The 16008-nt window shown below is 38.5% G+C and overlaps 1 protein-coding gene across 1 annotated transcript in view; it reads left to right on the plus strand.

Annotated features, from left to right (window-relative positions):
• The window catches only part of SYT14 (synaptotagmin 14), a 123618-nt gene that overhangs the window by 13639 nt on the left and 93971 nt on the right, over positions 1–16008 (plus strand). The window contains exon 2 of the mRNA XM_045583102.1: positions 1523–1570. Within this exon, the coding sequence (XP_045439058.1) occupies positions 1523–1570 (48 nt within the window). The remainder of the gene's footprint in view (positions 1–1522; positions 1571–16008) is intronic.

Below are 16008 nucleotides of genomic sequence, written 5' to 3' on the forward strand. Positions count from 1 at the left end.
TTCTCTCTCATCACTGATGTTTCTCTCTCTCATTTCCTCTCTGCGAAATCAGTAAAAATATATTTAAAAAATAAAGTAGTGGCACTATGTTTCAGAGTGAAATAAATACTATTTCTATAGCAACTAATAATACTACTTTTACGATAAAGTAATTTTAGATAATACTTATGATAAAATAAGTTTTGGGTTTACCTTGTTAGTTTTATCATCATACTATTTCTTTATAAAACTTTGTCTTATTATAGATTGATGAGTGGGTAGCTGCGAATGGGGAAAGGATCACATTTCACTTTACAATGAGTATGTGTGATAAAGTATAAACAGTGGTTCACAGAACTGACCCTTCCGCAGTAGCTTACCTGTATATATCAAAGAGTGGGTCTTGCCTTGTGACCCACAGCTTGAGAACCGCTGCTGTAGAGCCTAAGACCATCAGAAAACACAGATATTTACATTACGATTCATTAACAGTAGCAAAATGACAGTTAAGAAGTAGCAACCAAAATAATTTTATGGTTGGGGGTCACCACAACATGAGGAACTGTATTAAAGGGTTTCAGCATTAGAAAGGTTGAGAACCACTGTAATCTAGATGATGGAAGAGGAATGTGCTAGGGAAATGGTGATATGTTTCTGCTCTAGGGAAGCTTGCCATTTAAAAGAAATACTTGAGCAAAACTCTTCATTCTGCTACAAGATTTACCAGGCCACTGAAAAAATACACAGGAGTACTCGGAGATTCAGGATAAACCCATTTCTTTTCCGATGTTTCACATGTACTGGTACAGTCACTCACGGGGTTAGCTCCCCTCCACCCTTTGCTTTTACCTCCCCCCCAAATTCCCCATGTCCTCATCCATAGGTATATGATTTTTGTCCAGTCTCTTCCTGCACCCTTCATATCCTTTTCCCCCTGAGAATTATCCATCCACTCCCTTTCTATGCCCCTGATTCTATTATATTCACCAGTTTATTCTGTTCCTCAGATTTTTAATTCACTTAACTTTTAGACTCACTTAACTTTTAGTTGATAGATATGTATTTGTTGTTCATAATTTTTATCTTTACTTTTTTCTTTTTTTCTCTTTTTAAAGAACACCTTTTAGCATTTCATATAATATGGTTTGGTGGTGATGTACTCCTTTAGCTTTTTCTTATCTGTGAAGCTCTTTATCTGCCCTTCAATTCTGAATGATAACTTTGCTGGGTAGAGTAATCTTGGTTGTAGGTTCTTGCTATTCATCACTTTGAATATTTCTTGCTACTCCCTCTGGCCTTCATAGTTTCTGTTGAGAAATCAGCTGATAATCATATTGGTGCTCTCTTGTAGGTAACTAACTGTTTTTTTCTTGCTGCTTGTAAGATTCTCTCTTTGTCTTTTGCTCTTGGCATTTTAATTATGATGTGTCTTGGTGTGGTCCTCTTCGGATTCCTTTTGTTTAGTCAGGTTATTTTCTGTGCTTAACTCCTAACAATATTTCTTTCTTTTTTCTTTTCTTTTTTTTTTTTTTTTTTTTTTAAGGTGGAGAAAGAACCTGTGGAGTACATGAACTTATCTGTATTAGAAAAGGTAAGTAATGCTCTTCATGGATATTTAAATGCAAAATGAACATTTCACAGTGTATGACAAAAGGCGGATAATTTAGGTTTATAGATTATAAAATTTAATAAATATTAATGTTTGTTATTTGTATTACAGACATGAGCACCCAGAAAGTGCAGTTGCTTGTTATGTGGATATTGGGAGTTGTTGCTTTGTAGTTAGTTTTGAGGGGCTGTGAAAGCCTGGTTTCTAGCATGTCCGTTGTTGGACATGGTGAAGAGGCAGAGATTGGAGGGTGTGACTTTTGTTCCCGTTCAGAGTCTGGAATCTGAGTGCATGCTGATCTCCCACTGACTTCTGTTCTGTTACTGTCCCCATCAGAGAGGTGTGAGGAGTTATTGACATTCAAATTGGGAGCATGTCCAAAGACCACAGCATCTTTTGAAACCAACATCTGTCCGTGCTTTCTTAGAAGGAACCACCAGGCAACTGGGTGGCTCAACACGGTGGCCCCATTCAGTTCCTAGGCAGGAGGCAAGGAACCAGGCATTCTCTATATTTGGGTGGATCAGGAGAAACTTGGGAGTCTCCACACTTATAAGTGATAACAGATTGTGAAGTGGTGTGAGAAAAAAAAAGGAAAAGATATATCTGGGGAGGTCCCAGGGTGAATCATCATAAATTTACTATTCTTTTCTCTCTTTAAACTTGGGAAACTTCCTTTTTCTTGCATCTTTCTTGAACACTGAGTTGGCCCTCCTGAGTCTGGCCAACTAGCTGCACTCCCCTCCCTAATATTTCCCCCTGAGGTGGTTGGTGGAGGTGTCCGTACCTGTGATACATGAGTATGGTTGGCCTGGCAGGGAGATGTCCGCATGCTTCCAGTAAGTCTTCAACAGGTCTGAAAAGCCTCAGCTGCTTCAGTGCTGGGGAAAAATCCTTTCTAGGTGAATTTGACACAGTCATACTAGCCTATCTGTGTGTCCCTGCTTGCAATTGCTGGCCATTTAAAAACATTCTCTTTTCTGTATAATAAAGTGTAGCTTACCTACATGCTTCTCTGCTACCATAAAGGAGAACATTGAAATCAGTTCCCTACAATGTCAGATTTGGGATTACGATGTTCACACTGTTCTTCTTATCTAAAATGGGGGACAGAGGGAACACCTTTATACATTGTTTGCTTCCTCCACGCAAACATTTTTAGTCTTTTAGAATATGTCCACCCAGAATTAATAAAAAAGCTTTATGTAATTTTATAGTTATTACCTGTCTTACTAAAACTTCTAAAACACAGAATTTATTTGGGAAGCAAAAGGCATTGCACAAGTCTTTGGAATCAAACGTTATCAAAACTGTGGTGAGATGGAGAGAGAATCAAGACAAGAATAGAGAGCAAGGAGGGAGGAAAACGAAATGGGTGCAGGCCTTTTGTAGCTGCAGTGGGAGCAGAAAGCTGCGGTGGAGAAAACGGCCTGGATAGGGTGAGATGGTGAGCACACCTTTTCATGATGGCTCCTCTTGCTATTCTTTATTGCTAGCTCCATTCCTCTCCAGGTAGTTCTCAGGCCATGCCTTGCCTTGATTTCTTTCTCCCATTTTTCTATAGAAAGTTAAATCGGTGAGTAAAATTAAAAAGAAAAAAATTATCTCACTGTAGTCACGCCATGGAAAAGTTTCCAAACTGCTCGATAGCCTCTCAGCATTCAGTACAGTATCTCATCCTAATGGAGGTTGCATAAGGATTTGAGTCTTTTCAAAATTAATGCTAAAGCTGTTGTGTTTTAAGATGGACTTTTATAGAGGAGAGTGTATGAAGGTTACATAAAATAGAATAATTGTAGTTGGTCTCAGTGGTTCTGGTAAAATGGCATCTCTGACATGACACTCCATTTCTTTCTGTCTGGCTGGCTGTTCCTTCTTTTCTTTGCTGGCTTCTCTCGGTCAGACCTCCACGTATTGGAATGTACCAGAGTTTGGTCCTGGCTTCACGTCATTTTTCAGTCTGTTTTTATTTGATTTTATCTGGTTCTGTTTTAAATGCCACACAAGTTTACAAATCCAGGTCTGAGCTGTCCTGGAGCTCCCTGCTCTTAATTCACCTACTTTCTTAATATTACTGCCTGGATATCTGTTAGAACAACCTGACCTGTCTAAAAGGCAAGTCTTGATTTCTTCACATGAGCATCTCCCTTCTTCAGTCTCCTCCTTCTCAGCTAATAAATGGAAGTCTACTGAGTTCCTCAAGTTCTAATGTAAGAATTAGTCTATATTTCTGATTCTCCTTCACATTTAACTTATTGGCAAATTTTGTCAGTTCTGCCTTCAAAATATATTTTTAATCTACCCTCTTTTCCATCGTGCTGTTATTGTAGGCTGGGTCTTTATCTTCTCTAGCCTACACTGCTGGAATTATTTTCTCACTGGTTTCCCTGCTTCCATTCTTACTTCCTTCCATTACAAACCAAAAGTCTTTTTAAATGTAAATTAGGGGGTGTCACTTTGCCAGTTGGAATTGTCTTGTAAATTCCCACTGTACATGGAATAAGATTAAAGTGCTTTACCCTGATCTACAAAGCCTTACATTATAACATCAACTCAAAATCCAAAAGGTCATCTATCATATCACATAGAAGTCTCATCATCTAAATCATTTCCATCAGGCATGGGTGAAATTCATAGGATCCATCCTGGTTCAAAATTTCTTCATCTGAAGACCGGTGAGACTAAGAAACAATTTACCTGTTCTCAAAATACAATGATGGAACAGGCATAGGTTAATAGTTATAGACATTTCCATCTCCAAAGTGAGAAAATGAAGGAAGGAAAGAAGGAAAGAGTCACTGGTCCCAAGCACTTTTGAAATTCAACTGGGAAGAACCTTTTAGGTTTCAAGGTGTGGAACTAATACTTCCTGGTGCTTATTCCTGTGGTCTGAGGCTCTGTTCTGGGCTTAAGGCTCTGCCTTTGGAGCCATCCTTCCTTTGTCATAAAAGGAAGTGTTTGTTTGCACTAAGTCGTTTTCCAACCTGTTTTTTTCCTGTAAAAGTTGGGTAGTCTGTCTGTCTTTTTTCATCTTGTCTTCTCTGACTCTTCAATTTGAGCTGGTGTTGTTTCTGCTGGTATAATATTCTCAAAAAAGAGTCTGGTGAGTCTTCTCAGTGTGTCCCAGCGATCCAATCCGTTAGACAAGATGTTCCTTCACAGATCCCTCCTAAATAAGTCCATCTCTACTTTTGGCTTCTGCTCAGAAGGCTGAGGGGAATCCATGAGTCACTTATCTCTTCTGAGAGCCCGCTATGGCACTGGATATTGTGACCTTTTGTTCATTTTGAGGCACTTGGAAAAGGTTGTCTAGCCACCAACTTAGCAGAGTTTAGAATGCCCCATGTTCTGGATTTTGTGTATACATAATATATTTGTGTATACACAATATATTTGTGTATACATAATATATTTGTGTATACATAATATATTTGTTTATAGGCAGGGACACTCTTGATATTTGTAGAATCTTAAGGATCAGTCAGATGCATTTTTATGTATAAAGCTGGAAGACATGCTCTGATTCTTTCTATTGCCCATCCTTTTAGTGGTTTGGTATTCAAGATTTTGAATGTATGAAAATTTATAGTGATTTGACACAAGCAGTGGGTCCAAGCGCAAGGCAGGACTACGGTGTGGGGGAGCAAAGAATTTTCTATAAACACAGAGGTTCACCCCGCTGACAGTGGCTGTCTCCCTGCCTTGGTCTGGTGCCCCTGCTCATCTGCTCCACCGTCGTGCCATGGTCAACGCCCGCCCTATTCTGCACACATCCCCTGGTGGTCAGTGCACGTCATAGCGACCGGTTGTTTGGTTGTTTTGCCATTCAGTCTATTTGCATTTTAGCCTTTTATTATAAAGGATGTGCTCTTTTCTCAGCATATAATTTATTGAATTTATTTTTGAAATATCTAAAGTGGTAATACAGTTCTCCCTATCTATACTATTTTCACTTTTTCTGGTTCTTAGGATAGATATCTTTCCCTTTGGTATAATTCAGTGACTTCTAGACAGTGCTAATAGATTTCCTTGAATTGAGGGGACCAATATATTTTTGCAGCTGCTCTGGTGGGGTATATTTTAAGCTTCTTTTTCTGGCCCAAGAATTTTCATTTTGATTGTGAATTTAAAGAGCTGGCTTTTACTACTATGACTAAAATGACACTTTCATGTACAATTTAATAGAAGGTGGCTCTCATGGAACTCTGTTTTCTTTGATTCATTCTCAGCTTCCTTGAACTTCTTAATGAGAGGTTTATGTGCCCCCGGAGGGAAAAGAGTCTTCCACATTGACTCATGCTTGTTATTTTTAGTTTTATATTCCAAACCGAGGCTGCTGTATGTTCATATCAGCATTAAGAAAGGCAGACCCTCGGCATCTGAAGGGGAGGAGTGGGTGAAGTTCAGGAGATGGGGGTAAAGAATACATTGCGAAGGTGACAACATCTGGAATAGTCATAAAAATGGAGAGCAAAGTCATGGTGAAGTCACGGTGAGAAGCCAGTCCTGACCTTACCAAGTTTGCCTTCTTCTGGAATACTTATGTCTAAAAGTACCATTTTCTCTCTCCTCCATTTATTTCTTTTTCTAAGAGCCCTGTCATTAGTTGGAATTTTGTGAGTATAAAACTATGGTGTTTTGCAGAATGATATCTGGGGAACAACTTCAGAAAGCTAAAGCCTGTTTCAGTCTTTTCTAGCCCATGTGCATTATTCAGCTGTATTATGTGCTCTGATAACTGACACTGAAAAAGGAAGCTCATTGATTGGTCCTAGGACAGAGGACCAGAATGTTCTTAACAGCCCAGCCCTTGGGCCAAGAGAAGTGAGTGTCCATGCATGCTTTTGCTCAGGATAGATCTGAAGCTGAGATGGCCAGGATGTCTGTCTATTCTTTTTCTTTTTAATACTTGAGAGAATAGTATTAGGGATGGATTCCTGATACTGTCCTGAGAGAATATATGATTTATATACCAATCCCTACAGCCCCTTTCAATGATAAGAGTCTAAACATTTTACAGAATATTCACTCCTGTTACCAATTTAGTTAGTTTTTCTCTCCTAACTTGTTTTCCATTAGAAGCAGGGTAAGGGAGCAGGGATAATTTCTTTCCTATGGACTTGTTTCATCCTAAGACCCAGACAGAAGAGTAGAATATATGCTGATTAATATTGCCTTTTAGTTAAATGATTATCATATATAAAAATATATGCTAGGACTTTTAAAAAAAATAAATTTAATTTTATGGCTATTTCTGCTGGCCTCTGACCATTTTCAAGAGGAGGGAAAATATTTGTAAAGGACAGTTTCTGTGTATCAGCTGTAATATACTTCATTTTTTCTACCTTTCAACCCCCAAAATTAGATAACAAAACCAGCCTTTAAGAAACTTATCCACAAAGAGAAAAGAAGAAAAAAAGAAATATATTCACAGAGTTAAAGCGGTGGCTCTAGTTGATGTGGCTTAGGTTTGCAGATGATTTCCCAAAAGAACTGGTAGTTCAGCTCAGTGAATCTCTAATTACTGTAAAATGTGGGCATCGTTAAACATTTAAGTCTTTTATTCACTTGGAATGTATTTCAGTCTACGTTGTGAAGGAAGGATCCAGCCTTATGTTTATCTTAACTAGCTATACAAATATCAGTTATTGAACAATTCATTTCATAACTTAAAATGCCACTGTATCATGTACTAAGTTATTATGCATATATGGGTCAGTTTCTGTATATTTTCTTTACTGATCGCTTCTTTTGGCACCACCAGCACATTGATTTTATATTTGTGGCTTTTATTATCTGGTAGAAAAGGGCTTCTTGATGAATGTTTATTTAAAACACTTCCTGGTTATTCTCTTATGCTTATTTTTCCAAATGAACTGTGGAATCACCTTGTCAAGTATCCCCTCCTGCAATTTATGTGACACTTCCTTTCCCTAAAATAATCCTAATAGGATCAACTTAAATTCTTAAATACATTTATTTCTCCATTTCTTCTTATATCTTCCAGTAGAATTTTATAGGCATACATATTTCTTACTGTTATTTTTATTGCATTTTATTTGTTTTGTTGTAAATGGGACATTTTATGTCTAGTTATTTTTTGCATATTAAGAAGTTACTGACATATATATATTTCATAACCAACCAGGACTATGAATGAAGGCATGGTTTAGTTGGGAAATCAAACAGCATGCTATAGTATTGATTTCATGTATTTTGTGTTCAAAGGTGTTGAGGGTCCCCGGGAGAAACTCCCCAGTTTGGTGATTTGCTAGGACTCATGGGACATCCTATATACAGTTGACTCTTGAACCACATGCATTTGAACCGTGTGGGTTCACTTATATGCAAATTTTTTTTCAATAAATATACAGTTGGCCCTTCATATCCCTGGATTTGCATTCAAAAATTCAGCCAACCAAGGATCAAAACCACTGTTTCCAGTCTGTGGTTGAGAACCCATTGATGTGGAGGGCCGACTATGTGCACTGCTCTATGCCATCCTATGTAATAAAAGGCTAATATGCAAATTGCCCTCTCTACCAGGAGTTTGACCAGTTCAACCAGGAGGTGGGGTCAGCTGGCCAACTGCCCTCGGTCCCTCCCTCTGGCGGCCCCTCTCCACCCCAATCAGGGGCCGGCTGACCGGACCCCACCCATTCATGAATTCATGCACCGGGCCTCTAGTTTTAGGTAAGGGACTGAGCATGTGTGGGTTTTGATGATCCTGGGGGGTTTGGAACCAATCCCCTGCCAATACTGAGAGAGGACAGTAGTTAAGTTTTGGTCAATTCAAAAGTCATATGTAGATTTTTGACTGTTTTGGGGTGGTGGCATCACTTACCCCTGCATTATTCAACTGTGGTTTCACTCCTGGCCAGGATTCATTACAGTGACGTAATAAAGATATACTGCTGGATCATAAGGGAGAAAGATATGGGTAGAATCTGAGGGAGTTCCCCTGTAAGCTTCCTTATGCTCTCTCCCTCACAGGAGGAGGTCAGACAGAGGACATACTTCCCAAAGCTACAAGAAAAAAATGTAGCGGCACATAGGCGGTGGTTCTTTTTTGTCTGTGAGGAACCCCATGAAAGTCTCAGCCTACGGTTATTTTTTGGGTCTGATCACACAGACATCTTCTATCTAGCTTGTAGCAAAATTCCAGACTCCGAGGAGGGCAGCTGAGGTTCTGCATAAAGCATAGGTCTACTAGGGGTGTCGAACTCAATCAGAGAAGGGGCCAAAATCTAAAATCCAGCCTAAATCGCGGGCCGAATGGTTTACTGAACAGTCATAAACTGTCATTGTGATGGAAACGCAGCGGAGTGCAGTGATGACAGTGCGGTGCGGGCCACATTGCAAGGCCTGGCGGGACGGATTTGGCCCGCGGGCCTTGTGTTTGACACATGTGGTCTACACCAACGGTCTCGGCCCAGGGAACCACTCTTCCTAGTGGATTATTGACTGGGGAGCACATTGGGAGCCATGGTCCTAGATGCCAGCCAAAGGCCAACCTTGTAAGCCACCTTTTCTAAGGATAAATCTTAGGCCTGCTCTGCTAACTCTTTTCTATACCAAAGGTTCATGGCAAAGGCCGTGTTTTGAAGTCAGCCCTTTTGAATTAATTTTATATATGATGTGACAAATGGATCAAAGATCCCCTTTTTTTTGCATATGGATATCCAGTTATTTTCAGCATTGTTTTTTTGAAAAGGTTATTATTTCTCCATTGGAATGTCTTCACCCCTTTGTAGGAAATCAGTAGATCATATATTTATGGGTCTGTTTTTGTACACCGTCCTGCACCATTGATTAAGCCATGTAACTTAGCTGTGCTCAGGTCTCCACATCCTCAGCGCAGGGAGCTCGGTCCCTGGGCCCTGCGTGGGTCCTTCTCTCTGTGCGTTGCTTGGAAACTTCCTCCAGGCAGTAAGCCTGGAAAAGAATGATCTCGTTTTTCCTTTCCTGATGCTTAGAGTTTTGGTGCCATTGTTTTATATATTGCTCAGTGTTTTCAGGTGGTGGGTACATCATATCCCTGTCCCTCTATCTTCACTGGATAGTATCAGAATGGGGTCATTTTTGGTATGTAAAGAGCCCATACAGAAATCGGGAGCAGAGGATTTTAAGGTAGAAATGGGGAAACTACATTTTAATTTTATAGGAATTGATAGGTCAGTGTAGATTTATGAATGAAAAGGAGTTTAAAACATTTGTGAAGGTAGACATTTTTGGCTCAGAGTTAGCTTAAGCGAAGACATTTTTTAGCCAGCTGACATTTAACTTCTGAGTAGTTGGCTTAGAACATTCCAGTTTGATTTCTGAAAGGGATTATTTATTTTAAATTGTAACGTTCCAGAAATGTGACACAAATATAGTTGCTTACATCTTTTTCTTCACTTTAAAACTTAAGTTTTAACAATGATAACAGATTATGCATATCATATTTACTTAAAAGTTAAATGTTATACTTTCTAAGCACATTGGGGAAATTAGTGCACAGTTTTCTTAACTAGTAAGTATATGGTGCCATCTAATGGCTAATATAAAAATTTCTTTGGTAAGTGCCAAAATGCTTAGCAGTTTGTTTATATGCTAATTAAATTTAATGTTGAAATCTTTGCTTTAAATGCCCAAGATACAATTTTATTCCAACACTAAAGTGTCATATATATATATATATATATATATATATATATATGAATGATGCTATATCAGTGCCTGACTTTCATTACATATAAAGTCATATGTATGCAATTAGCATATTTTAAGTTCTATTCAAAACAAATTTTGCAAGGAAAACCAGTTATAAGAAGCATGTCAAGTTTGCAGACCTTGCAAAGGCTGTCATTTTTAGTTCTTGTTTCCTTTTTCTGGTTCCAGTATGTACTTATAAATTAATGGTATGTGGACCATCACTTCTGTTGTAAACAGGGAATTTATTTTTCCTCTCCCCTCCCTCTTCCTCTTTGTATTTTTTATAAAATGTATCCAGAGCGTGATAATGATTAGTTAGACTGGCAGTTTTTAAGTGGTTCTCCAGATTCTTGGATTTCTGTGGAGCATCTCCAGAGGCTATCATGGAGGTGACTGAGGTTAGAAAAGCTGGCAGTGTAAAGACTCTGTACGGCCTGGCTGGTGTGGCACAGTGGTTGAGCATGGACCCATGAACTAGGAGGTCAAGGTCAGGGCACATGCCCAGGTTTTGGGTTCGATCCCCGTAGGGTGCATGCAGGAGGCAAGCCTAGCGATGGTTCTCCCTCATCATCGATGTTTTGTCTCTCTCTCTACCTCTCCCTTCCTTTCTGAAATAAATAAAAACCCGTTTTTTAAAAAAATAGACTCTCTAAGCCCTGCAGTGAAAAAGAAGACTCTTCTATCCCGTTCTACCTGGTTTTCCTAAATGCATCTCATCATAAAAACCCTTGTTTTCCTTCGTTTAAAAAAATAACACGTTAAAATTCTGTGATCTGGTGCTTTTTAGGCCTTATTTTGGGAAGTGTTCTGTATTTCCCTTTTAAGAATAAATGAATAGCCTTGGCTGGTGTGGCTTGGTTAGTTAGTGTCGTCCTGTATACCGGAAGGTGGCAGGTTCGATTCCCAGTCAGGGCACATACTCAGGTTGAGGGTTTGATCCCAGGTCAGGGCGTGTACAGGACTCAATGGATTGATGTTTCTTTCTCTCCCATCAAAATTGTGTGTTCTCTCTCTCTCTCTCTCTTGCTCTCCCGCTCTCCCTCTCTTTCCCTGCTTCCTGTCTCTGAAATCAATGAAAAATATATCCTAGGGTGAGGATTAAATAAATAAATAAATAAATAAAGGAATATATATATATATATATATATATATATATATATATATATATATTATTTGTTTTAATGGGATAAAATATTTTGTTTTTTTATCTGGTCATATGATAATGGTATTGATGATTACTACTATTGTAAATGTTACTATATAGCCTTTTTATATACACAATTTAAACAAAGTGGATATAATATTCTGTAAATTGTTGTGTCCAGAGTTTTCACTTACCTAATATTATGGGTATTTACCTATGTTATTGGCTATTTTTCATTTTATTTTCTTACTGTTTATCTGACTTTTAATGATCACATGTTATTCTATTATATAGGCATACTATTATTTATTAACCAATTTACTATTTCTGGATTTTGAATGTATACAGTTTTATACTGTTACTAATACTGCTTTAGTGAGTACAGTATTTTATAATTTTGTAATGGCTCTGATTATTTCTTTAGGGCACATGTGTCAAACACAAGGCCCGTGGGCCAAAATATCTTTTATATTGCTAAAAACTTCCTTTGACTAAGTTTAAGAATATTCTCATTTTAAAGTCTTTTATGAAAATTTTAGCAGTTTACATTGATAATAATATCATAAAGGACTTTTTAATTTCTTGGTTAAAACTTTGTCAAATTGGTATATTAATTTTTTACATTACATTTCTCTGATTAGTGTAATTTTTCATGTTTAATGTTGACTTATAATTCTTTGGTGACTACCTTGGCAATTACTCTTATAGATTATTAATTTTTTACTTAAAATATTAAGGATGTATTTAGAGTGAAAAAACATTTACCTTCTTTTTTTGCCATATGTTAATTTTTACCCTCCTTTTTATTGTTTAGCTTTGAATTTTGATTTGGCATATTTTGATACATAAGATATTCATGTTTGTATGTAGGGATAATATAATAATAATTTTATTTATGGATTCTTTATTTTATTTCATGCTTATAAATGTTATCTAAAATAAAAATTTATTGGACTTAATTTTTTCAAATAGTTAATACATATTTTCCTGATTATTAAAGGACTATAAATTCAACAAACATTAAAAATAGCATGTGTGCCCAGGTAGTGTGGCTCAGTGGTTGAGCATCAACTTATGAACCAGGAGGTCATGGTTCAAGTTCCAGTCAGGGCACATGCCTGCATTGTGGGCTTGATCCCCAGTGAGGAGGCAGCCAATCAATGATCCATTCTCATCATTGATGTTTCTATCTCACTCTCTCCCTCTTCCTTCCTCTCTGAAAAAATTTTTAAAAATTTTTTAAAAAGAAAAGAAAAATAGCATGTGTTATCCTTCTCCCCAGGATGACAACATTATTTATTGAATAGTCAGCAAATTTTATTTTTTCTATAGATTTGAAATTTATCCTATACCAGTTTTACTCTGTATAGCAGATTATTTTTATACTGTTTCATTGTTCTATCTTTTAAATATTCTACTACGTAATTACAATTTAGTGAAACCTCCTTACGACTTTTTGGACACCTGGAGTTGATTTGTATGTGGATTATTCACACATACACGCCCCCCCCCCCCCCATCTTCCTGATTTTCCCAGCCCGCTCTGTTGAAAAGATGGTTTCTCTCCAGTGCTCCACAGCCCTCGTTGTCATGTCAGAATCCACATGTGCACGTGTCTATTTATGACCTCTAATCTGTGCGATTGGTCCATTGTGTATCCTGCGCCAACACCCCCTCTTTTTAATTCCGGTTTTAAAAGAATTCTTGATGTCTCATACCGCATCACCAGACAGGTGGTTATTTTTGTGCTCACCAAGCAACGTTTTAATTACTGTTTCAGCTTTTTAGGTGCCCTAATACCAGGAAGATGAATGTCCTGGTTTCACATGCTGTTAACATTTCTGCAATTTTAAGAGTTTTCTCCCGTGTAAGTTTTAAAAAAGTTGTTCCTAATATCTCCCCATTTGAATCTGACTATTACCTTTGTGCCTAAATTCATTTAGTTTCTTATGTAGGTCTTCTAGACCTTGATACATTTTTGACTTTTTTTTTTTTTAAAGATAGCTAGAAACGTCCATGAGAGAGAAATATCGACCAGCCACCTCTTGCACACCCCCTACGGGGGATGTGCCCGCAACCAAGGTACATGTCCTTGACTGGAATTGAACCTGGGACCCTTCAGTCCGCAGACCGACGCTCTACCACTGAGCCAAACGGGTTTCGGCCGTTTTTGACTTTTGAACCAACCAATGAATGCATAAATAAGTGGAGCAACAAATCAATGTCTCTCTCTTTCTCCCTCTCTCCCTTCCTTCCTCTCTAAAACCAATCAATAAAAATTAAACTAGCTCCCTTAAGACCATTACATGATCCTTCTCAGCAGTTAGGATTTGTAAGTGCCTGAATATGAAATTTTTGAGCATAGATTATGAGAAAATTCTAGAGGATTGCACTGTGATGAAGCCAATTTTATTAAAGCAACAAAAGCAAGCGAATTTATTAAAGAAGCGAGGCAAGCAAATCTATGCATCTAGCTTATGCAGGGCAGACAGGCTCTCGGCTAATCTGAAGAGCAGGTGGGGTGAGGGGGTGAGGTGTTACCTATTCCCCTGCCTGTAGGTTTCACAATTCCTCTGCTGAAACTTGTGGTACCGATGCATCTCAAGGCCCCTTTTCACTTTGCTGTGGCCTCCCCAGAATTCATGAGAAGCACCTGGCAATTTTATCTTGCCGAGCCCTGAGACTGCTGGCTTCCCTGTTTAGGGAATAAAACTGCCCTTTTCCCCTTTCCCCTCCCCACCCTGGTTTCCTGCGCCCTCTCCTTAGGGAGGCTTCTAGCCATTTGCTGTGTCCTTGGCTGGGAGAGATAATGGCTTGTTACTAACATGCCTGCTGCGAATTGCACACTCTGTTCGGCCTTGTTTTAGCTTTCCTGTCTCCGTTTCCCCATTCCACTTGCCCTGGGACTTCCCTAGCTGCTTTATTATCCTGTAACATAGGTATTTACTCCGCTATTATTATTTGTTAATTTCTAGAGGCCCGGTGCACGAAATTGATATGTAAGAGTAGCTCGTACTTCAAAAAACGTTTGCTATGGCACCCTATGCCATGTTGCATTGGTAGCAGTCTTAGATATCCTGTATTTACTATGTCTCTTAACCGCACCGTTTTCTCTTGTGCTTGATTTAGTCCCCTGTTGTTTTGTATGTAACACACAATACACAGACTTATAGCCCGGGCTTGGATAAGTGCACTCTATGATGTTCATACAGCAACGGAATCACCTAGCGACATTTCTCAGAGCATAGTCCTGTTGTTAAGTGCACCCATTAAGAGGTACACCCCCATTCCTTCAGATCTTTTGGTCTTTTCACTGTAAATGACCCAGAAGGATAATGCTCCAAACTTCACTAGTATTTCGCCTCAGTCACTATTTTAACCAGAAGAGAGCGACTTGTCGCTTTAATAAGCATCAAAATTAATTGAACTCTAGTTCTCAGAAATGTTTTCCTCCTTTAGGAATGTGGCAGTGCTTTGAAGTTGAGGCTAAGTGGGAGAGTATATATGTCTCTGGGTGTCCAGAGGAAGCAAAAAAGATGGAAATAATTTCCAAAAGATTTACAGAGGTTTGGCTGCCACCACCTGAATTGGGAGAAAACTGAGAGGAGATACTTAAAGGAAGAAGAAAGTCTGAGACAGGAGGAGTTGATATTTTCTCTTTAAATAAATTAGTGGTCGGAGTTGTAATAGACTGACCTGGCCTTTAGGTCTCGCTTGTGCTAGCAAAGACAAACTTTACTTAGAAAATATCAAGCTCCCAGTATACTTATTCCAAGTTTTAAAACAAAAATTAAGCTTAATATTAATAGTATTCTAAAAATTTTTATAAAGGGGATGATATTGTATCTATAGCCTATTTCTGTCTTACCATGGCATCTAAACCAGTTTCCCTCTAAAAGCTATTAAATAATAGTGGTCCTGTGCATGGATTTGTGCACATTGAAGGGAAATTAATTAGAAGAAAGATTCATGCAGTAAAGATTTATTTTTATATTGCCAGTGCCCTTCACATGTACCGTCCAGTCAGTCACATGCAATTGGCACCAGCGAGAGCACATGCAAGTCAACGTTGCATGTCATATGTACCAGCCGTTCGGATGGATGGTCGGTCACTTACCCTTTTATATACACTGAATTGCCAGATTATCATGATCTCTTAATGCATAATAATCTGGCCATTTAGTGTGTGTGTGTGTGTGTGTGTGTGTGTGTGTGTGTATTTATTTATTTTAGAGGCCCAGTGCATGAATTTGTGCATGGGTGGAGTCCAGCCAACCTGGCCAGGGGGAGGGGACATGTGCTGTTGGCCAGCCTGCTTGCTGGTCAAACTCCTGGTTGAGGGGACAATTTGCATATTAGCCTTTTATTACCGTGTTTCCCCGAAAATAAGACATCCTCTGGAAATAAGACCTACTTACAGGTTTCCTTCTGAGTGAAATATAAAGCATCCCCCTGAAAATAAGGCTCCTCCCCCCAGGCTAAACATGAGAGATTTGGTCCACTGATTCTGAAAGAAATGGAGTCACAAGAAATTCACCAGGAAATTCAGGAATTGGATTGTTATGATAATGTTCCAGAAG

This window comes from Pipistrellus kuhlii, unplaced genomic scaffold (genome assembly GCF_014108245.1).
Source record: "Pipistrellus kuhlii isolate mPipKuh1 unplaced genomic scaffold, mPipKuh1.p scaffold_m20_p_18, whole genome shotgun sequence".
NCBI lineage: Eukaryota > Metazoa > Chordata > Mammalia > Chiroptera > Vespertilionidae > Pipistrellus > Pipistrellus kuhlii.